Below are 24,457 nucleotides of genomic sequence, written 5' to 3'. Positions count from 1 at the left end.
TATCAGTTGTCTATTATAGTATTGAGGCTGCTCAACAGGTTGCAGAAATATCCTAATACACCACAAGAACACATTTTGAATTTTAGCATCAAAGTAAGGAACTGGACTGCTGCAGATCTCTGATCATCCAGTTATGAGGAATGCAGCTTTTGTCAGTGTACCTTCAACAGGATCTGTTATGGGCAAGAAAAAACATTTATTAAGAGATATGAAATCCACAGTTATAGGAAGGAAACATAAACATCATGAGCTGTTATTACTCCAAAACATGGAACACATTCCTGTATTGAGAATGAACATTTTTAATGTGTGCCAGCTGAAATGTTTGCCCATTATAAATATTGATGGCAAAAATGGTAACACTTCTGCATTCAGTTTATTAATTTTTTGGTATTGGTGTCCCAGAATGAATGTGTGAAACTACAAGTATGCATAATTAAAAAAGGATTTGTTGTTAAACTAGGGTCGTTGCAAGTATTTTTTAATTGAACAGGCTACCACTTTTAATGAGATATTAAACTCTTTATGTGTCAGATATTAAACTCCTATGTGTCTCATTATTAAACCATATACTAAGCCCACATTCTTTATTAATTTATTTTTCTTTTATTGCCTGTGTAGTCTTAATTGTATGTATTCCAGATACTGTAAAATTGACGTAGCGTAGCCAGTCTTGATTGGGGAACATTGAAGATTTGGTAATAAATGTTAATGGGAGGAATCTATAATATGTGGTAAAATAAACTGAAATTTATCTTCTGCCATGCACTTGTAGTAACATATATCGCGTAGATATATCACCCCTTTCTGGTGTGTGAAGCCAACACATGGAGGAGTTCAGTAGAAGACTCAATGAGAATGGGAACCATCTCAGCATTCTTTTAGGAGTTATATGGTGTAACTAGAGTACTCTATAAATAACAAGGTGATGAGAAATTTACTTATAGCTAATTTTTTGATTAATACAAGTTTTATTTGTACGTAAGATATGAGCTTCATACATTTTAAAGAGAAAGATGTTATTAAGGTCACATGCAGCAAGCTCTTTCAGTTGTTTTGACTTAATAAAATTTAATACTGATTTTGCTGATAACACTATTTGTACAATTTATTGCAGCACAGAAGAAACATTTTTTTACAAAACATATATTTCAACCATAATCTATTTCTAAAAACAGTTAGCTCCATTATACACACACATTATTTACATAAATTCAGCCAGCAACTGCGTTGCCTCAAGCTTATTCAATTTCCATGAGTGATTGCAGCGCCATTGTGACGTCTTAATACTAACTGTATAAGGCCTTGTGTTTGTTATTTAGTTTAAATTATCAAATTTTAGATCAACTTTTGTAACTAAAATACAGTTATTAAAGAAACAGTATTTTAAAAATAACATCAAGAAGTAGATTTTCAGTTGCAATCTTCATAAAAAAGACTTAGTTACTAATTTTACAGTATAAAGTGTTAATGATTATACTTTTCTTCAGACTTCAATGTAAATAAGATAATCGATGTTTGCACAAACAACATAACTTACAAAGAGTTTCAGAAATTTCCCTTCTTTGGTTACCAGACAGAACCATCTCAAATGCAAAGTACTTATCTTAATATTATTGTAACCATAAATGGAACAACTACGAAAGACTCACAGGTCATCAGTTATTTGAGCCATCATTTTTAGTTTCTTTAAATATCACAGCTAAAATGTATATATCAGTTTTGATTATTGATAAACTGTCTTCCTAACAGTAACAAACAATTTGTAGAGTCATTGAATCTATCAAATGACTTCACAAATCTCTTACACTGGCAGCAATGGCATAGTGCTAAAGGCATGACACTGAATAATGAGGTGTTAAAGGTATATCTGTTATTTTTGTGCTAAAAAGTGCATCATCATAATAAATAAAAATAATGCACAATGAATACCTGAAGTGTGAGTGTGGTTTGAGACATGTCACTAAGTGAACATTTCTGCAACAAGAAAAATTCCAGGTTGGAGAAAAGTCCCTTTGCTATCACATGTACTTACACATCACATGTTCATCTTCTGGAGGTGAGTGGATTTTTTCTTTTTAATTTCAGGTATAAATTTATATCTGGCTGCTAGTCCGTACTTTAAAGACTGCAGACAAATAAAGAGAAGTGATAAAAATCAATAAAGTATGTACTAAATTAACTTAATCAAATCAGACCTTTTTGATTCTGAAATACCCAATATGTTGTTGAATCTGAAACTCGATGTGAACTGGAGAAGTTGAAAACAGGTTGTTTTGTGTGTGGAGATAATAGGCTGACTGAAGTTACAAAAGAGGTTATGGAAATTGTATAGACTGTTACTAAACTGTGAACTCAGTGAAAAAACTAACACAGGAGACATGTGGCAGGGTAACACAAACAAGGTGTGTGGTTGGTGAAGAAAGAACTATAGTGATAAAAAATATTGTTTAAATACAAAAATGTTACAATAAAAACATGTGGTTATATAATAAGAGTGAAAAGAGGATACACGAAGAAGTTGGTTAACTGAGGAATGTGATGAAAAATTTATGAAAATTAAAGCCAATTACTAAGTTCATTGACATTTTCTTTGTGAATATTAACTTTTAAAGGAAGTTGTTCATGAGTACCCCTGTGTTTGTAATCCTATTTCAGCAGTATCCATAATATCTCTTCCCTTTTATACACTCTGGTCACGCACTTCACAGGCTGGAGTCTAGTCTAGTCTGGTGCGTTCTTTACACATTACAGATAACTTTACCAGTGTTCTCAAAAACTATTATTTCTCTTTCCATGGGAGGAAAAATTGATAAGGGTTAATGTTCCATTAACAATGATGTCACTAGAAGTGGTCTTATTGCTTCTCATGTGAACAAATGAGGAAGGGAAAGAAAATGTATGTTTCTCAATTACTCCTTTCACCTTTTGTCAGAAAATCTGGTTATTTGAAAGGCAATAAAACTATTAAGTACTATTCTTCCTTCTTTATCTATTTTGATTGTATCTGTAACATGAGTTTTGAATTTCATAAGTGGTTTTCTTAAGTTGTAAATTTTATACTATTATGTTTCAACTTCTTGAATTTAATATTGCATTCCAAGAAAAGTAGCTGTAACAGTTACAAAAACAAGACTAAAAGCAATATGATTATAGTTCATACTTTATGGACTTTACTGATGTATTTAGTAAAACAGACTGAGCATGATGAATTCTCTATTCCTCATAACAGCTGAATGTTGGGCACTTAAGACATACAAATTATATTCAGAGCTCCATCTATACAGATTGTCTTGCAAAATTCATAACGGTTTTAAACTCAATGTTTGTGTTCCGAAGTCTCAAATCTCATTACAATAATATGTTAGTGATGTAGTATTATAGCTCAGTGTGATACAGACATAATAAAGAAGCTCTTGACAAGTTTTCATGTCCAACTTTCACATTTACATGCCATGTTTTTGAAGTTCTTACAAGTATAACAATAAGTTATTATACACTCTACTCACAACTGCATGCTACGACTTCCTAAACTTCTTTTGTTACTCAGGCTGTACAGTAAATTAGGGGCAGCCGACAGTTTTAGGCAGATTTGCAAACTTGCAACTTTTCAGTATGGTGAATTTCTATCTCCAGTAAATTGTTGATAGACATGTATTAAATCCTTTGTCAACCTCTGAGTTGCAGCACCAAAACATAAATTTTTTTACAAATGATGGGTAACATGATTCCTTCATGCAGCTGCCATAAATTAATATCAAACCACAAATATGTATATCCTTGAGTAATAATTTACAGACATTACCAAAATTTCTGAGCTTATCTGCTATTACTAGAATGCATTTTTTTCTGGAGGTTACTAATAACTGACTTTCAGTTGCAGGTAAATCGATTGTCATTTTAGAATATACATATTACTACAGTCATACATATAAATTAAATTTGAGCTACTCATTCTGGCAGCCGAGAATCGGTTCCAGATATCCATTGCAGTCCTGCTGATATAATGTAGAAGTTATCTTATGCCACTGACATCTGATATTACCTCTTTTCAGTCACCTGCTTGGATTACTCATGTTAGTGATTTTAGGAAGGAAATAACTGTTTTTATACTTTTATAAAATATTTTTGCAGAACAATTGTATTAAATCATTTACAGAAAAACAGGGAAATGTATCAACAGTGCAGTTGTTACCAGAATTTTGCTGACATTTGTGTGTTTTGAAAATTATCGTAAACCAAAATAAGGTGTAGGTACAAAAATTTGAATCTGAGCCTCACAAATGGAAATACAGTGCCTTAAATATTGCACACCACTTGTTGGAGGTTCAGAGTAGAATACTTATGGTGAATTTTCTTTTGTATTCACTAAATGTTTTATGTATGAACGAGTTGTAAATAAATCCAATTTTCATGCAATGAACAGAAGTTTTGAGCGTTACCATAATCTTAAGGTCTTCAGGTACATACTGCCAGTAGAGGTCCAGGAAGGATTCAGTTATACAAGAAAGAAATGTACTATTTTGTGGAATGTCTACTGTGTTGACATAGTGACGTTTTTAAAAATGTGTGCTGGGCTTCAACTTAACCCTGGATACATGCTTTGGAGTGAAGCCTGTGACAGGTGTAAATTTTGTGTCTTCTCTAAGGCATTAGTGCAACAAAATGGCTCAAGATAGGCAAGCATCTGTGTTTGTGTTATAGTCTGGGATACAGTTTCCTCTTATCACCTCCAATAGTCTGCTATATTCTCTCTTATTCAAGATAAGAGGTGTTTAAGAAGAACTTCGAGGATGAAGACATATAAAAGCCTAAATATACAATTATTCAAATTTTATTGTTTTTATTAGCATATGAATTAACAGGGGTTGGGCTCAGATGTGGAAGTGTATCTTTTGAATATTTAAACAGACGAACAACATGTTCTCTTGTCTTTCTATGAAAAATCTATCAAACTATTTTCAAATGCATAAAATATATCTAAACTTCTCCCTTTATTTTGATGCTACCACATGCTGATTCTAGTGAAACTAATTTCCTTTCTCTGAAAACTGCCTGTCATAAAATGGTACTGGGTGTCTTTAGAAACATGGAAGCTGACAAACTATATATTTTTTTATTCTCATTAAACCTTATTTTCAGAGGTATAATTAAATCTCCCTTTTGTGAATCAGAGTAGTAGAAATTGTTGGTGCTAATTTTTTAACTAAATTGTCAGTTATGTAGGCACCTATATCATTCTCCAAGAATTCCAGGAATTTAAGAGCCTGAGCTATAGGAAAAGAGGCATTTTCTACAGTATTTTAACATCTTCAATGCAACTTTCTCACAAAAAATTGATAGTGATTTTATATATTTAATTACAGCTGAGCACTAAAACTTGTGTAAGAAACAAGGCATTTTCTGTCACACTAGTGTGAGCTAAATGTTATTTCTAGAGCCCGGCAAGTGAAACATTTTTCATATGCAATAGGTTTTCTGTAACAATATATGTGACTTCTTTTAACTATGAGATTTGGTTGTAGCAAGTAGCCAGACATATAAATTATGTAATTTTTTGCTTCAAGGGCATGTAAGCTGACTGAGAATTTCATGTTGTTACTTCCACAAAAATCTATGAAAATTCTTGGATTATGATCTTGATAATCAGAAATGCCTATTTTTATATAGACATAACAATATGTTTGACATCTTAAAAATTGTACACACTGTGTCAGTAGGAAATTGCTTTTCCAGCACAATTTACAGAATTATACCAGTTTGTCATCTCTAATGTCTTGAGATGGAAAGCCACATGTGTAAATGCCTTCTTGCTCATCTGCCTACCTATCTTACAGTAAATACAGTTGTATATTAAAAACAAAGATTCCAAGACTTACCAAGTGGGAAAGCGCTGGCAGACAGGAACAATGAACAAAACACACAAACACACACACAGAATTACTAGCTTTCGCAACTGATGGTTGCTTCTTCAGGAAGGAGAGGGAAAGGCGAAAGGATGTGTACACCTGTCCTTTTTTTTCCCCTAAGGGAAGTCTTTCTGCTCCCAGGATTGGAATGACTCCTTACCCTCTCCCTTAAAACCCACATCCTTTCGTCTTTCCTTCTCCTTCCTGAAGAAGCAACCATCGGTTGCGAAAGCTAGTAATTCTGTGTGTGTGTTTGTGTGTTTTGCTCATTGTGCCTGTCTGCCGGCGCTTTCCCGCTTGGTAAGTCTTGGAATCTTTGTTTTTAATATATTTTTCCCATGTGGAAGTTTCTTTCTATTTTATTTACATCATCATTAATTTGAACCCAACAGTAAATACAGTTGTGTTTATGAAGTTGCTGTAGGGACATCCAAATATTGTAATTTAGTAGTAGAATAACAAGTAATTGTTAATAATCTAAAAAGGTCACTAGGTAAACTTCAGTACGAACCTTACATACTCAGCTTGTAACCATAGGGAAAGATAAGTAGCCAGGCAGTGTATCACCAATGACTTAAGATGAATGCTAGATATATTTCTGTAAATTATAATAAAGCAGACATTATTGTACCAGTTCTACCAGTCATTGTGTTGTTGATAACTACATATTTAACAGATGATTAAAAATTGATTTAAAGGAATTTGAAAAATTTGGGGCTTTATATTTTAAAATAAGAATGATAACGGAAAATATTGCAATAGGCATACTCTGGTTGGTGTGCATTGTGTTCCCTCTAGGTTTTTAACTTCCTGTCACGACATACAAGAATTTTGTTTCCTTAATTTAACAAATTTTTGATTGAATTGTTATGTTATTGATAAATAGCATAGCTGCTTGAAAGGGATTCTAGACCTGTTCCTCCTGCACAATTATGTAGAGAACTGTAGAGAATATTACAGGGATTAATTTTCAGCAAGTCTAGAAAAGTGTGTAATCACACTGTTATAAGGGACAGACTGTTTAATAGGAAGAAGGATGGATGGCAATGGTAACAGGAGAAAGGGTCAAGTATTAACATTGTGAGCCCTGTTTTGTGAACTTCTGAAAAATTTAAACCAAGCAGAAAAAAAATTATTTAGCTCAAAGCAACAAACATTCAAAGATGACAAAGTCAACATAGTTTCTGTTAGTATCCCTATTTATGTGTACCCATTTAACTTATACCCTTGAGGAGTAATAATAATAATAATAATAATAATAACAACTTTATTCAACACCAAATGATGCAATGATTATATAGGTCTCTTAAGAGAACATGCAAAGTTCTGAACTGACTGAACTATGAAGTCAACCATGAAGGCTGTGTGTGCGATCAAAGCGTTATGAAAATGTATGTGATTGAAGAACTTAACTAAAATATTCTTATGATTTGTGAGTGTTATATTTCTGTTATCCTTATATTTACCAATTTATTGCAAATAAAACCAAAACTGATTTCTAACTTTTTCAAATGAACACTCATTTGGGACCCCCATTTTAAAAGCTGAATTCTGGTTGTTTGGCAGGCTAGTTTAAAAGTTGTGTGCATCATTATTGTAGTACATGTTTTCATAACAAAAAGTGACAAAGAAGCTTAGTTTATGAGACAGAAGAGGGTGTAGTTACCAACAGGTAAGAGTGGTGCAAATCTGAGAAATTCGAATTGTATCTAATACTTTACAAATGACATCTTTCCTGTACTGTTTTTTTGTCTCCCCCTCCTTTTCACCTAAAATTTCCTGCAAAGATATGATGTTCCTCAAGTTCTTAGAGTTCAATATACTACTATTTTTTTCTCTGTTTGTGAGTATGTGAGCCCTGCTATTACAGTTCCTAGCTCAATAGTTGGCACACAGACGTTTTTCTTCCAAATCATTTTAGTGTTAGATATTTTATGGGATAATAGAAGGGTAAATTTTCTCATTAAAACCATTCTAAAGCCAAGATTGCATAAATGTTTTGTTATTTAAGACAACCAATTTTTACAGACTTCATAGTGACCTTCAGATCTTAAAAAATCTTATTGTTATGAAATGTCTTCAATTTAAGTTGAACCACATGTCATGTTTTCATGTGGATAAAAACAACATTATAAAAGGTTTGTTCATAAATAAAATATTTAAAAATATAAAGTCCCTCATGTAAATGGCCAGGACTGAAGACCACAACAACAACAATCCATATATGTACCATTCACAGACAATTGTTACATAAAAAACCTCTGTACACAGTAGGCCAGCAGCTTACATAAGCTTATACTCTATTTAAGGCGAATTTTCAATGTTCAGAATATGTCCAGCTTATGTAAACAGATGTGCTATTGTGTACTGTGTTTTTGTGATTTAACAATGATCTGTGAGTGATTTATATATAGACATGGCCATTTGTGCAAGTGCTTCATGTTTTGAAATATTTTAGTTGTGACAAACCTTTTATAATGTCCTATTTTTTGTCCAACTTAAAATGAACACATTTCACAACAAAAATTTTTTAAATCTGAATATGACTGTAAAGTCTGCCAAAATCAGTTGTTTTAGTAAACAAATATTTATGCTATCTTGGCTTTAGAATGGTTATTGTAAGTAGAACAGATTGCTCCTTTTGTCTTCTCAAAATGAGAAAATTTAAGAAAATTTTACTCTTGTGAATTTGATGCCTGCCCTCACTAGTATATACCAAACGCTAGTGTCCTTTCTCTCCTTACTTCCCTAGTTGTCTTTCAATCTCACCAGAACTCTAAATGAAAGATTAGAAGTAAATTATTCATGGATTTTAAATCCATAGTAAGATTGCATTATTATGGTGTTCAGCATTTTAAGGGTTGGAGCGTAGGTGACGGCTATCGCTTCTTTATACTACATATGATACTATCATAGGTAAATACCATTTTACAACTGATGTCATCTAAAGTGTGTAACATTTCATGAAGTTCTGCTATTCTTGTAAATCTTAAGACAAAATACATTACATCTCTTTGTGTCACTTTTTAGGCTCCCCATCTGATGAGGAAATATGTATACCTGTAAAAGCCTGTTAATATTTTTTGTTTGCCAGGAACATTAGAAAGTAGTTTTAGTAGCCACTGTTTTTTAAGTACCAACAATGAATCTATGAAAGTTCTGTCTGGTACCACTCGTCAAAAGAACATACATTGATGTGTAGAGTTTAAGCATGCACACACAGATAGTAATGTTAATATCTATCAACAACACTAACATCTTTTATACCAATCTTAATGTGGCAGTCAGCAAAAAACATTTTCCTTAATCATTTACATATCAAAAAGCTGTTCTCATATTTGAACTACGATTCAAAGTGAATAAGTTTTGATTGTGGGAAGTAACAAAGTTCACCAAATATTCCCATAAATAATTATACAATTTTTTTAAAATATTTTGCAATTTAAATCTAAAGAAAAATGGTACACACAGTCTTTTTCTATAACACATAAATTATGAATCTTTATCCACATTGCCAAATTACCAACTGTTCATTTAGCACAGAAAAAATTTGTAGCTATTAAAAAAGTTGAGTCTTGCATAGAAACTAATGCACTTAATGACAAAACAACAGTTATAAAGTGTAAGTTGATTACACACAGTGACAGGCAGTTTCATTATTCAACTAAATGACTGCAGTTCTACATAGGTACCTATACAAGCACCGACTACACCCATTACACGATTTGTTGTCCATCATCCCTGTCATTCCATACACTTTCCTATTCATGAACCACATCATTCAAGAATACAGGGTGAAGCACAAAAGAAATTGAGTTTTTACAGGGAAATTACAGTCACAGTTGTGGTTTTTTTAAAAAAATTGTGGTGTTTTCAGATTTAACTGTGTAGGACACTTCTGTTTCCATTCTTATATTTTAGAAATTAGTTCTTGGAACTCAGATGGCACTTCCCACTAAATAAAATAACTTCCTAATAAGCCTACTTTTGCGTCTATTCAAATTAAGGCACATTATTTATGAAGGACATGTTGCAGACACCTACTTTTGTATTTATGTCAAAAAATCAGGTTCCAGTACATAGGTTGGAAATACATTTTAACAGGTTAACAATTTCAATATATCAACAACTTGTATGAAAATACAGCTACAAATTGAACTATTTCTAATGCATGTTTCCTATATTTCAGGTTTGTATCATCAGCAAAATAAAAGTGCAAGAATACACGTTATGCATATAAATTAAAGAGTTGGGCACATTTATATAAAATTTTCTAACAAGGGTTTTACATCATGTCAGGAATCAGCCTTCACGGAATTAAGAGATATTGACATCAAGTTTGCCCACTAGAAAACTTGTTTTTTACTACATTACTGTAAACTCAAACATATCTTACAACCATTTTTAGAACATATTTTTTGAACACTAGTACTGAATTTAATTTGATTTTAATTGTCATTTACAGAAGATATTTTACTTATCTGTGTGATGTGAGGAAAACATGTTATCATTTGTCATAATGAGAGACAAATGAAACCTGATTTGCATGTGTTAAAGGAAAACAGCAGACTATGGCTGGTGTTTTGATGGAATCTGCATTTACAGTAATATAACACAAATAATAGTTTCATGAAAATCCCCAAGAAATTGCATTTTGCTCAAAACATTATTGTCGACATTGAACTGAATACAGTGTTTCAGTTGCAATAAGGAAACCTTGTTTCAGCACAGTAGAAGTGATTAATGAACACAAACAGATAACTGATTTACTGGAAGAAGTTACTTATCTCATGCGGTAGTATTTTTTTATATACTAGGTATGTCCCAAAAATTGTTCTGCAGGAACTGCTATCGCAGGTGTGTGAAATGGTGAATTTTACTGGGGCTTCTGTTTCAGGCATTATTGATTGTATTAGGACACACATGGCAAGTCACAAGCAGAAAGTTACTTCTGTCACAAATATTTTGATGTAAATATTACTTTGATCAGAAACAGAACTGGTGGAAGGAAAAGTCAGCATTTGTGAATTAACTACCCACTTTAGTTTCTGGCGAAAACAGTTGAGCAAGAGCCTACACAAAACTGACATTTTCTTAATGATCTGAATATGTATCCCCTCATGTGAACAAACATTTTTCATGAAAGGAATAACTAATGAAACAACCTTTTCACTTACAGTTTCAGTATCAGGGAAGTAGGTGAATCTTGCATGAGCTTTTCTGCAAAGCAATTTAAATAATAAATGTTTCAATTTTTGTGGCAGCACAAGCTTGTGTGGTGTTTAAAGCCAACAATATAGGAAGTAACAGGAATGATTTTATAAGTTTACAGGTTGTAAGAGTCTGCTTTGAGTAACTATTTCAGTCTAAAAAGTATGTAAATACCATGAGCTCCTAATAGGACTCTTTTACAGGAAAGGTTTTTATAATAGATTTAATCATACTTCAGAGTGTGAAAACCTGACCTACTTTCTTGTTTATTTGTTGGTGTTTTACTGTGTAATGGAAAGTACTTACAAGACAAATGGAAAATTAAAAATGACATGGTTTTTGAATAGCAAGATTAATTATTAACTTCTTTTATTGTAGATATACATACGTATTGTGCCTGTATGTTTCTGCTTGTTGCTACCATATGGATTTTAGGATACTAGATATTGTAAACATCTGTTACAAAAATTTGAATTGAGCAGTTAGCATAGTATTTAAAATCCCCCATTAATTAAAACTGCAGTTGGAGTTTTTCTTTGATGGAACTAGTTGGAAGCATTTTACTATCTCGTGGTGGTGTACTTTGATAATCTCATAGATGCATCTATGTGGTTATTAGTAAGAGCATTCATCAAGTTTAAGTTTCCATGTGTATTCTTTAGAATACATTCACTTTAAAACAGTTGATTTTGTATCAGAAATATTATTTGTTGTTACCACATACAGGATCAGAGTAAGAAGTTTCTGTTGCATTCATGAAAGAGAAAATCATGATTTATAGCACATGGTAAGGCCAGAGAGACAGTTCCATTTGGCTAAGATGAGTTAGAAATAGATTTACCTTTCTGTAAATACACAGTCATCCTACAGAGGTAAACAGCATGTGTTAAATTTCGGAATGTCCGATTCCAGTTTAGTAATTGTATCATGGTGAGTGAAACAGGTTCATCAGAAAATGATCTGTTTGAATGTCTTGAAATAAACCTGAGAATACTTGCTTTTCTGGACATTATTTTTGTAATTCTAGTGTTCAAAAAACAATTTTTACATGAATTATACATTATTTACTTCTCTGAACAGAAAATCAAACAATTCATAAAACAATACATTTGTAGAAATACTACAACAAGGGGAATATATTAATCGCAAGACTTTTTCTGAAAAAGAGACATTTAGAATGTTGTTGCATCAAGATGTAAGAAATGAAAGTTAGCTTCCATCTCTCAAACAGCTGTGAGCCATTTCAGAATAGAACATAGCTACAGAGATGTATATATTATAATGCATTCCCTGAGACACCTGCACAACACCTGATTCCTGTCAGACACAACTGCAGAGCAAGAAGGTAGTCACTTCACCACCAAACAACAAATAGTCTTAATCATCATCATCCATGTCAATCAACTCACCCTGCAGCCTGCCTTTGTAACGACAACAGAGTCTGATACAGAAGACACGCACTGCTAATCGAAACTGTGGGCTCAGAGCGATGAGGATCACTATTTTCCAAAAAGAGTTCAGTATACCTATCCACACAATTACAAAGTGTAGATATGGCACCTGATACCTGCTGTTTGTGAAGTACTCATAGAACTTGACTGTTGCATACGGTGTCCATGAAATCCAAAATGTCAGCACAAGCACGAAAGACATTATGTGACTTGGGTTAGACAAGTTTTCAGTCAGAGCAGATGCATATTCTTTATCATGTATTGGGACACCACTTCGCACCATTCTCATCATGGAAAATATGTAGTAGTATGTGTAGACAATTGTGATGAGACTGGGGCCTAGCACCAGTATGGCAACTGTTATAGAGTAGGCAGCCATATTTCCCCAGTCCAACATGCAGACAAAAGCATCACGGTCGAAATGTGGCTTATTGACTCCCAGCAGTGGAGGGCAACACAACATTGCAGCAGAGACCCATGTGAACACCATCCAACATTGACAGTGGGTACGCTTTTGCACTGTATCGTACCGAAGCGGTCTTTGCACTGCCAGATACCGATCAACACTTATCCACATGAAGGTGAAGACATTAACACTCCAGAGTGTTACTTCAAGATACCCCATCAAGCGGCACACCAAATCTCCGTAGATCCAGTTTTGTAGCCAGGCTGAATACACTGAGAGTGGAACTACGAATAAGCCACAGAGAAGGTCTGCTACTGCTAGAGACAGGAGATAGATGTTGATCATCTCTGATGGACCTGAAACAAATAAAAGAAATCTGTAAAATGGTGTTGATACTTGATTTAATACAATTTTTAGTAATGGTAGTATGTAATGTTCAGTAGATACATTTTGTTTCATGTATTGGTATTAACAAAATTTAGTTTCTTTAGTTTCTCATGTACTTAAAATTTATGTTACTGCCAATTTCAGAAACATATCACAACATGCATGAATTTTTAACTTTTTGATGGAAGATATATTTCTTTCTTTTTTTATAGTCACAAGATGTCTAGAAGTATTGGTCACTACGATATATTATGAGTTACCACTGCAATATTTGTGATGGTGATTGAGATGAGGAAAGGAGGAATCACAGTGACACATTTCGAGCAAACTAAAGAACTGTCTCATCTTATTTGGAGAATTTGAAGAGGCAGGTTTCTGTTCAGTGAATGTATTCCACCCTATAACTAAGTTTTTTCATTAATGTATCAAAAGGAAAATTCGAAATTGTGAGACAGAATGGTTTGCTTGCTTTAGGGGTTGGAATTTTTAGCATTCATCTGCAAGTAACTATTCAAAAAGTCTGTTTTGTAAACACAGAAAGATTTCATATTAATGCAGCAGATAGGGTACACAAATTTCCTTGGCCACACTCTACAGTAAAACAGCCAAATTCAAAAATAACAAAAAATGGTTCAAATGTCTATGAGCACTATGGGACTAAACATCTGAGGTCATCAATCTCCTATAACTTAGAACTACTTAAACCTAACTAACCTAAGGACATCACACACATTCATGCCCGAGGCAGGATTTGAACCTGCGACCATAGTGCAAAAATAACATGCTGATACTGTGAAGAAATGGGATGAGGCCAGGAAGGAGGAGTGTGATGGAAGACATGAATGGAAATAATCTATACCAAGGAATAAAACAAGCCAGTGGGCATACAAATAGTGGGGCAGGTTATGCCATCTTTTGTGACTGGATAATTAAGTCTTATTGAAGTGGCTCTCAAAACTGAAAAGATAATGTGGACAGCGGAAGTATTACAGGGAAATCATAAGTTGCTGTGATTTAGGTAAGAAGCTATTTCCAGAGCTAAATATTTTTGCAAAGCAGTGTAAGATCTGAGGTTGTAGACTGAAAGCTTACTTTACAAACATCAATATTAATAGCTTTTCATGGCCAAGAATAATGTATTCTATGCAAATAAACGAAACAAAACAACAGCTACTATAACGAATATAATTGATAACAGTCATCAAAAGGCAATGGCAGATCACACACAGAGCACAAAAATTTTGATACTAGCAGATAATTCCCCTGCAACAGTCATGTGAAAACACATTGCTCTGTCTGTTACTTAGACAATGACAAGGGCAGAGTTGTACATGTGTATGATATTCATCCTTGAGCTGTTTAAAAAGGAGAAGCAGCACAGTATCTATTTGTAAAAACAGTGAATACGTTTATAGAAAGCTAACATTTCATTGCATATCATAACTGCAAGAACATGAGTTTGCTATAACATAATGATGGTCAGCAAGAATTTTGTCATTAGTCCTGAACAGTAATAATTAGACACGTGTGTCACTCCCCACGCCTTTGCTTTGAAATGTGGACTTCTCAGAGAATGGACAAAAATGTCCTAACAACCTGGATGAAACCAGTTGTGAATTGAGGAGGGGTGAGGGATCCTGGAGGGCACGTAGACGCCCCCCCCCCCCCCCCCCCAATAAAAACGTTTTATCAAAACTATTTTCATTTCTCCCTGATATTTCCAGATTTCTCAGCTAGTATTTATAGAATAAAGTAGTGTGAAACCTAAATTTCATGAAAATGGCAATGAATTATAGAGAAGTACTAGCTGTGTTTTATGAAGGATATTTTTCACTTCCTTGTCCAGAAGGATGCCCTTCCCGCCTGAGTGCTTGTAGAAAACATTCCAGCTACATAAAGGTGCATGACAGCAGCAAATCCAACACAGTTCGTGAGCTTACATGTAGAACTGCGAAATCACAGGAAATTGAGTAAAGCTAGACATAAAGGGGAGGTCCATCACAAAGAAAAATCTAACAAAAATACTGACTACTGGAAAAATAAGTGTAAGCAACTGAAATAAAAGTCAGTTCCCCATTTATGTTCATGGAGCCACAGTCTGCAGACATATGTTTACTACCTTGGTAATAACTGCAGTACTGACAGTGGTGAGTGAAAACTTCGATTTTGTATCGTGTACAGTATAATGTTGTCAAAACTCTGAAAGTTTGTTTCTATTGTAGTTATTAAATTATTTTCATGATACATATGCTTCTCAAATTAGAGGGATGGTTCTCAAATGATGTATTTCTCTTAACGGCACTTTCTTGTGAGTGATGTTAAAATGATGTACTAAGCACTGATTTAAGTAAATTACCATTTTGTTTTTATTGGTATAGCAGCTAACACAGCAATTCTTCACAATTGCTAAATTTGTATGGAGATTGGGTATACACCCTAAATTCCTCTTCCCCTCCCCACCCCACCCCACCCCCCACCCATTTTTCTGCCTATCTTCTCAACTTCCCTCTCTTTCTCCATCTTCTGCTCCTTCCTTTCCTCGCTCTCTGCATCATCTCTTCCCCTCTCCCTCATTCCATCTCTTCTCCCACCCTTTCTCTCTGTCCATGCTCTCCTTCCCCCTTCTGTGTCCATTTCCTCTCTCCCTCTCTGTCCATCATATCATCTCCCCTCTCTGAGTTTGAGCTTTGTTTATTTTTAGTGTGAACGAAATATTCATTAGGAACGGGATCACTTAAAATGCATGGGTACACGAAACTATACGGAATTCAAGAGATAGGCTTCCTTCAACTGCTACATCTGTGAGGATAGTAGCGTCAATGGCAGTATTTTGTTTAGTGTTAATTTCTGAATATGTAGGATTACTAAGTTTAGAACGAAGAGATTCCTTTTTAGTATTCTAATCATAAACTGATAAGCCACAAATACACATTCTCTGTTTTCTGTAAAATCGAAGGCAAGGAAGAAAACAAAACAAAACATTGTTGTGTGTACATTTTTTATTGAAATATTTAAGTGGAAAGAATACACTGTGGGAAACAATTTGTCTATGGTTTACATGCCTTCCTATCGTAGTTGGAACTGATGGGGTGAAAGGAAACAAAACCGAACATTTTCACAGAACACATCCATTTTCAACAGAAACTTGTGAATTACTGTCTGAATAAAAGTTATGTATTTGAATGTTTAATTTTGTTTTATGTCAAAATTTGAAATATTTTATAATAAAGTTTCCGCTTTATGCAGGGTGGGTCAAATAAAAATGACCCGGACGAATGGACGAGCATTTGCAGCAACATTAAAGGAGGAGGAAAAGACATACAGCAACTGTTTCCACACGACAAGTTGACGATTGGCGCGGTGGCTGTCGGGTACGGCCGTGCCACTGGATTATGGCATAGAGTAAACATCTCTGGAACGAGCATTGCGTTCTGCGCATGTTGTCAACATTAAACCAGGATTGTCACGTGTTTTGGGGACTTCGCTGTGCGTCTGTGCTTTCTGCAGCGTTTGAAGTTTATAATATCAAGAGTTTTTGTTGTGTTTCACCGTTTGTTGATATTGTAATAGCGATGGTGAATTACTGTTGTTGCTACGGATGCAAAGAAAAATATATGAAGGAGGGATAGCAACTTTTTATGCGTACATACCATGTAGCTCTAATTATAATTATCATATTAGTAAGAGACACTGTATATGTTTAAAAATTTCGAGATGCATTATAATTAAGGCTTGATTCTGTAGACCAATTTTTCTACGATTTTATGACTATATAATAGATATTACGGCTCGTACAAAAGCTTACAAACAATCGCTTCCTCTCGTAAATTTGTTAGTGGGTCAGGAAGGAAATGGTTAGTTGTTTCAGCAAATACTATCCTCCATGCATTTATCAGTGACTTATCGATTATGTATATAGATTACTCGGTTTAGTATTTATTTAATAAACTGGGAGCAAGTACGTAAAATGCGTTAAATAAATACTTCAAAGTGTCACCAGTAAGAACAATTGTGCTTTAGGTAGCAAAAACGAGAAAATAAATACCCAGAAATAACAGAAAAAAGTACGAGTTAGCAGGGATATAATCGCTAAAGTGTGGCAAATTCCGTGTTTTTCGGACACTTGCAAAAGCACTAGCGTACTGTCGTTTTGCAAGACTATCACTGCAAACATGTACGTCAGGCTCTGTAATACTATAAAGTGCCATATCATACTGAAAGCTACCAAAAATCGAGTGCATCTGAACTATCGCAAAGAAGCAGGATGTAATATCACTTGACCTTAAAATTTACGTAGCTGGTTTATTCCCGGTACCAAATGGATACTGTTAAAATGTCTGCGCAATATATATAAATAATCCACGACACTTACGAAAAGAATCTGTCTGTACCAGGGATGTAGTGACATTCTAAATATACAGGGCGCTATACGATATCCCGAGAACACGTGACCAGGCCGGCAATGTATGTAGACAACACAAAATCTGTTCTGCGCTTGTGAATGCTCACTCCAGGCAATGACGGCTGCTTGGAGCATTAATAGCATCACTACCTACGTTTTGCGCATAATACGAACTCGGAGGCAGCACTCAGGGAAATATTGCCAGCTTAAGTAACACTTTCGTCAGACAGGAAATCATCTAATTTGTTGACATATTCATGCTAGAGAGTTTTACCTAAAATTTATGTATTATTTACTTATTGAAAACAATGAAAATGAAAATAAGTGAATGTAGAACTTACGACGCTATGAACACGAAGTCAATAACTAAATTTTGGAACCTGTTTGCACAGTGCATTTTTTAAATGCAGTATAGCAGTAATGTGTAAAAAGTGTAAGCCTAAGTAATTGCACCTAAAAGAACTGTCATAATGATGTTCATTAAAGATCTATGTCAATTGTGTTTGATTCAAGATGACGGTGGTGATGGTCATCGTCATCGCATGAGGGCGTGGTATTGAGGATAACTTCATCGATGGTCATTTCTATTATCCAATCTCGTCTCCAGTGGCCTTGCTCCAGTTACTGAACATTCCCGCAATAAGCTTGCCAGTCCTGTGGAGTAACTAAAAGGAAAGCAGCATTAACAATATTCTGCAATCTTACCTTCGACAACATGTGCCAATTCTATAGGATTTAGATCGCAGTTTTAGGGCGGTAAACGCACAACTTTGTGGGCTTGTGCTCTCAGCGATTTCCTCCACGATGTACACTTTTACGACTGGTTTGTTTCCCTTTATTGTAGAGGACAGTTCAGCCTTCCTCATTGAGTTGTTGCATTTCACCTGCCCATCTTACAACCACTCTAACATCGTAATCCTGAAATCATATTTATTAGGCATTGCGTCGAACTCCCTGTTTTGGTATGGAGCATTATCCACACATCACGGAATTGTGTGGAGTTAACCCATTAACGACCAAGCATTAAAATAATGATTTTTTTAAAAAAAATGTTTATTTCATCTGATTGCGCACTAATATAGACACAAATATACAAAAAAGAAATATACAGATCCTAATTAAAGTACAGCAAAATGTTTCGTTTACGCAACTGTGGGACTATAAGGAGTCTTATTTCTCTCTCTTATGAAATGTTTGAAAACAGTTTGAATTAAGATGCACATTACAGCTTGTGCGTTTGTAAATTATTATACTTTTACGTAACCTACGTTTTCTTCTTGCTTTGTTTTCCTCTATTATTATGTTGCCTACATCATCACAGGGTATTTCTTTCGGAAGAGAGCATTTGGACGGACGTCCGTAATTGCATTTTTCTGTGTTCTGTAGGCTTGCAGTTTCTCTGTTTTCTTCATTCTCGACTGCAGTATCTTCTGATTTCATTAGGGTCATGCATAAAAATGATCGAAATTGAAGATGACATATTTTCTTCATTTGCAAGATTGTATATTTTCTACGAATTCACAGTTACACTGTCTATCAAGTTGGTAAAGAGAGGCCACCACCATTTCTTGCTTCTTTTTAGAATTCTGTAATTGGCAGTAGCATTGTCGTGTAAATTAACACCGCCCATACGGTGATTGTACTGAGATATTACCCTGGGTCGGAGCAGAGAAATACTTTTCTTTTCGACTGTACCTTTTTGCACTCGCTAAAGGCTGAATGGTGCCGCTGTTGGTAACTACTGTCACAGTGGAATTGTCATTCCACTTTACCATCATGACTTCAGCTTTGTTGTCAAACACACCCTCGCCTTTTTTCCTCATGCTTGAGGTGGATTCCGAAGGGCGCTTTGCAGGGCGGTTCTCCCGAACAGCGCCAGTGGCAAACAATCCCTTTTGTTTAGAAAAAAAAACAAGATAAATAATAAGAGGAGAAGAAACTATCAAAATATATACAATGACGGGACGGGTCTTCTACAACTGAAAGCAAATTCAAAACTACTTGTTCACCCATATTTTAAGAAAATTCAGATGTTTCACATCCTGTCATCTTCACACTGTAAGGAATGGATTTGTACAAGTAGCCATTTGAACTGCATAAACACCACAATTTGAAGCCAAATCTGACATATTTTCCTTTGATGAACACCTTTCAGGAACATCTCGCAAAATACGGGACCTTGTCCTTTGCCAATAGACAAATTATATGAAAAAATTCCAAACTGAAAATATTTTTCTTTTATTATATCAAATATTGGTCTCACTTAAGAAAACTTGACATTTTTGTCCAGTCTGTCATTATCACACAAGTGGATGTTTTGTTTGATTGATAAGAATTTATTACTACTCATGCAACTTCTTACAATTGGTAATCGTTTGTCTTCATATTTCGACCAATATAGTTTCATTGCAGGCAACGTGTGATATCCTGAAAGAATCATTATTCCTATAAATTGCTTCAGGAATGGAACAGTTATTTGAAATGAAAGGCGATTATTATCTTGTGCATATTTATTTGAGTATTCAGTAATTATTGGAAACACTTCTGCGTCAAAGTCAAAAAATTTCATAAGGCGATAGACTCTTTACTCTATTATTTGTGTCATCTGTCTTGGTGATCTCCTCTGTTATTGGTGAAGAAGTGTAAGTTGGTAGGATTTCTTCCAGTTCTTTTCCTTACATTCACACCAATTCGTTTTCTTTTCTTAACAGGTCCACAGGATTCTGACACTACAATTGAATTCACTTTGTCTTGCTCACTATGTGCATGTATTTCAAACGCACCAACGATATCAGTTGCGTCCTCTTCCTCACCAAGAAGATCTTCATCAATTTCTTGTTCATGTGTGATCTGATCAATATCTAGTGGAATGTACGTGCAATCGATGCTGTTGGTAACCTCTTCTTCTTCATCTTCATTCAGTATGGCCATAAGTTCCGCAGTAGATAGGGGTTTCGTGTCATAATCAGACATTCCTAAACAAGCAAAAATCCCTGTATGTACTGTCTGCATTCATTTACAGCAGCAGTAAAACTGACGTACTGGTAGCGAATATTAGATCAGAGTTATTGTTCCACCTGTAAACACACTGAAACAGCAACCAAACTGAAAGAATATTTTTTAAACAAGGGCTAACAATAATAAACTGATCGGTCAACAATGGAATACTGATTTATTATTATGGTAGAACGAAGCAGCCGTGTTTCACAAATATACTCGGCGGTCCCAGAGTGGCGTAAACGCAACATTATTGTAAACAGCAAAAACAAAAAGAAAATAACTCGAATTTTAAGTGACGTCTCTAAACAGTAATGTAGTATGATAATAGAAGTTTGAAAGTTCACTGTATAAAATTCGTTTAAAAATCATCATGTGCTAATTAGGGAAGAAAATGAAAACTTTCGCAATGAAATTCGCAAATTTATCTGGAAGTTTGAAAATTCACGGTGGTCAACATTACGGTCAGTGATCTAATAAAATGCCGAAACTAGTTTTTTTTTTCATATGTTCTCTTAAGGTTGTAATAAGGAAATTCGAAATTTATGCAACTCATTTTATATAAAAAATTACGAATGAAATGTTGCGTTAGCGCAACTTTGGGCTTTAATTTGTCAACGAACCATATCTGCAGTCCCCCTTCCCCCTCCTTTCAGTCAACGTCCCATGGTTTCGTCAAATTCAAGAACTTCGCAGGTTAGTGGAAACAGTTTCTTGCTTGAAACCGAGACAGATTAAAACTGTGTGCCAGATCTAGTTCCCAGGTTCGAGTCTCGGTCCGGCACACAGTTTTAATTTGTCTTAAAGTTTGAAAACAACGCTCACTCCGCTGCAGGGTGAAAGTTCGTTCTAGTTTTTTGCATCTTGCTGCGAGTATCTGCTCATTTTGCCTTTTCGGAAATTCTCCTTGTGTGTGTTTAGTACCAATGTGCAAATATCACTGTGAAAAGAAGAACGACACAAAGACAGATGGGCCGAAACAAAAGTACCGTTGGAACCCCGAAAAACACATAATTGCCACCACCTATCAGGGAACTGTGAAATGAGTTTACCAATCAATCTGTTTGACCAGAAGGGAAAATAGAATGGCAGTACAAGCGTCTTTAAATTTTAGCTGCTTTTGCAATGTTACCATTGAAAGCAGTAAATACTGCCTGCAAAAATCGATGAGTAATTAAAACGCAGTCTCTTGGTGAGATATCGCGACGCATTTTTGTTTCCTGTTACCGAATATTTGATAATACAATAAACAGAGAGAGATGTTCGAAATTTGCGTACACACCCTCAAAATTTTTAAATACGTGTAGTTCTTTGATTTTAGTTAATTGAATTATGTTTTCTTTGTAACATAAATATGTACTCCTTTAATATTTTTTTCTATTTATGTGTTTCGTCACTAATTTTACTCATTAATAATGTAACAACAGTGGCGATTGCTTTGGTTTTTGAGAATAACTGCACTTTTGCAACAAGTACTTGCAGCGATTTTCTGAAATAAATTTGCCCAGTAGCTTGAGGCAGTAAACATGAGTAAGTTTTTTTTCTAATGTAAACAACTCAGTAAGTGCTTACAAAAGTTGCTTGCTAGTTGGCGCAAGCCTTTTATAGTACTTCGCGTCTAGTGGCAGCTTGACGTCGGCAGCGCTCGGAGACAAATGAATATCTTTCAAGCAGCGCGGATTTTTTGCGCTTCTGGCTTCGGGTTATGGTGGCCAAACAGTACTTCCAACAGGATGGAGCACACTGCCTTACGAACCTTGGAGTAAATTTATACAATAATCTTCACAAAGTTGTTGGCAGAAGTCGCGGCCCTAGATGGTCACCCTGGTCACCTTATCCGTCAATGTACCATTACTTCATGTGGGGAGACCAAGTATAAAGTGTATCGCAACTATCCTCATAGTTTTCAAGAACTGCAGCAGAACATTGTGGATAAGACTGCAGCAGTCCAGTTTTGGTCCGCCTTCAGCAACTTGCTGCCCAAGGCCCAAAAGTGCCATCTGCTATAGTCAAGTTAGTATTGTATTTCCTTTCCTCTGCTGTGTTTCTTTGTACCCCGGAACTCTGTTCTCTGGGCCACTTTTATTTGCCCCGCCCTGTATATTATGTATGAATTTTTATATTATATATCATATACATTAAAATATATAGCCTACTTCCGTCTGAAAATTCATTACCGCATCGTCTAAAATTTGAAGTACATCAGTCAACTGCTTTTCGAAATTTTTGCTAATAACATTGATCCTTTCATATTATGCATATTTATATACCGTATGTATATAAAAAAATAGCCCAACTCTGTCCAAATGTTAGTAGAGCATCGTTTAAAAATTTGAAAAAATTGCTTAAGAACTTGTTGAGTTTTTTTCTAACAATGTGTCCCATGTACATATTATTTTCAAACTTCTATACCATGTTTATCAAAATGTATGCAGCCAAAGTCCATCCGAATGTTTATTAGAGTATTTGAAGTAAATCGGTGAAGAACTAGAGATTTTTTTCTTACGACGTTTCCTATATAAACATTTGAGCCGAACTGGTCTACATAATTTTTGATATTACAGGTGTGTCTCACCTAATTCTGCCACCTCAAATATCTGTGGAACAACAATAGATATTCAAGAACGGTTTTCACCAGCGTGAACGCACGGCAGGGGATTAGGAAATCAAATACTATGCGAAATTTTAAAATGTAAACAAATACTATTTTCAACACAAACTTGTATATTTTTAAATGGACACCCTCTATTATTTCGTATGCAATCAATAGCATGAAAAATTACAAAAAAATGCGTTGGTTGCATCTCAATACGTCAATTACATCACGAGAAATGGCGAAGCGAAGTTGTCGCCTGAAATAAATGAAGCGCACAGCTAGCGCACGTCCTGAGACTCAATTGTGCACCTCACGCTGCCGGTCATCGTGATGTGATTGACGTACTACGTCAGTGGAGTGTTAACGTATGGTGTGGTATTCTATGACAACACATCATTGGTCCATATTTCATCGATGGCACTCCTAAAGGGGGATAGTTTAGCCCCTTATTGTGCTGTACCTCTTATAATGCGTCAAATAACGCGGTATCATTATGATGGCTGCCCTGTGCATAATATTTATTGTTGCGAAATGACAACTAGAGGTACAATTAGTAGTAACACATTTGGTTTCACGTTTATAAACCTCACAAGTTCTGAAATATGTGGCTTGTAAAGGATAGCAACGGCGTCACAGTTTCTGCCGTAATGCATCGCGTGTAGTTCTGTGCTCAGAGTAGCTGTTGCCTGCACTGGCGCCTGTATCCTGCCGTAAACATACCAATATCACCACGGCACGCTGTACCTACATTGTACAACTGTCTCCTAATCTGGTCTGCTGAACTGCTCTCATACAGTAACGTAATTCACATATATCGCCACATTAAAACTTGTTTTCTTGTGGCTTGTTACATTTGCCGTCATATAGTCGAAATGCCGGCCTTCAGTAATGAAGAAAAACTAGATATTATTTTCATGTATGGCGAATGTCACAGAAATGCAAGAGCAGCTGTGACACTGTAATGCCGAACGCTTCCCAGATCAGCGGTGTCCGTCACGTTGAACCATTGGTAACATCTGCAAGTCACTCACGTAAACAGGAAGCTGGGCTCCCCCAAAACGTCGACGTACAACGCCAGCGACTGGCAATGAAAACGAA

The 24,457-nt window shown here is 35.1% G+C and overlaps 1 protein-coding gene across 1 annotated transcript in view; it reads right to left on the bottom strand.

The window, feature by feature from the left end:
* Positions 1–957: 957 nt before the first annotated feature.
* LOC126267774 (G-protein coupled receptor 52-like) overlaps positions 958–24,457 on the bottom strand; it is a 108,730-nt gene continuing 85,230 nt past the window's right edge. Inside the window, exon 3 of the mRNA XM_049973079.1 lies at positions 958–13,333. Within this exon, the coding sequence (XP_049829036.1) occupies positions 12,498–13,333 (836 nt within the window). The 3' untranslated portion in view covers positions 958–12,497. The remainder of the gene's footprint in view (positions 13,334–24,457) is intronic.

Source organism: Schistocerca gregaria, chromosome 4 (assembly GCF_023897955.1).
Source record: "Schistocerca gregaria isolate iqSchGreg1 chromosome 4, iqSchGreg1.2, whole genome shotgun sequence".
Taxonomy (NCBI): Eukaryota; Metazoa; Arthropoda; class Insecta; order Orthoptera; family Acrididae; genus Schistocerca; species Schistocerca gregaria.
The sequence above is the reverse complement of the archived record's forward strand: the minus strand, read 5'-3'. Positions and strand labels throughout refer to the sequence as shown.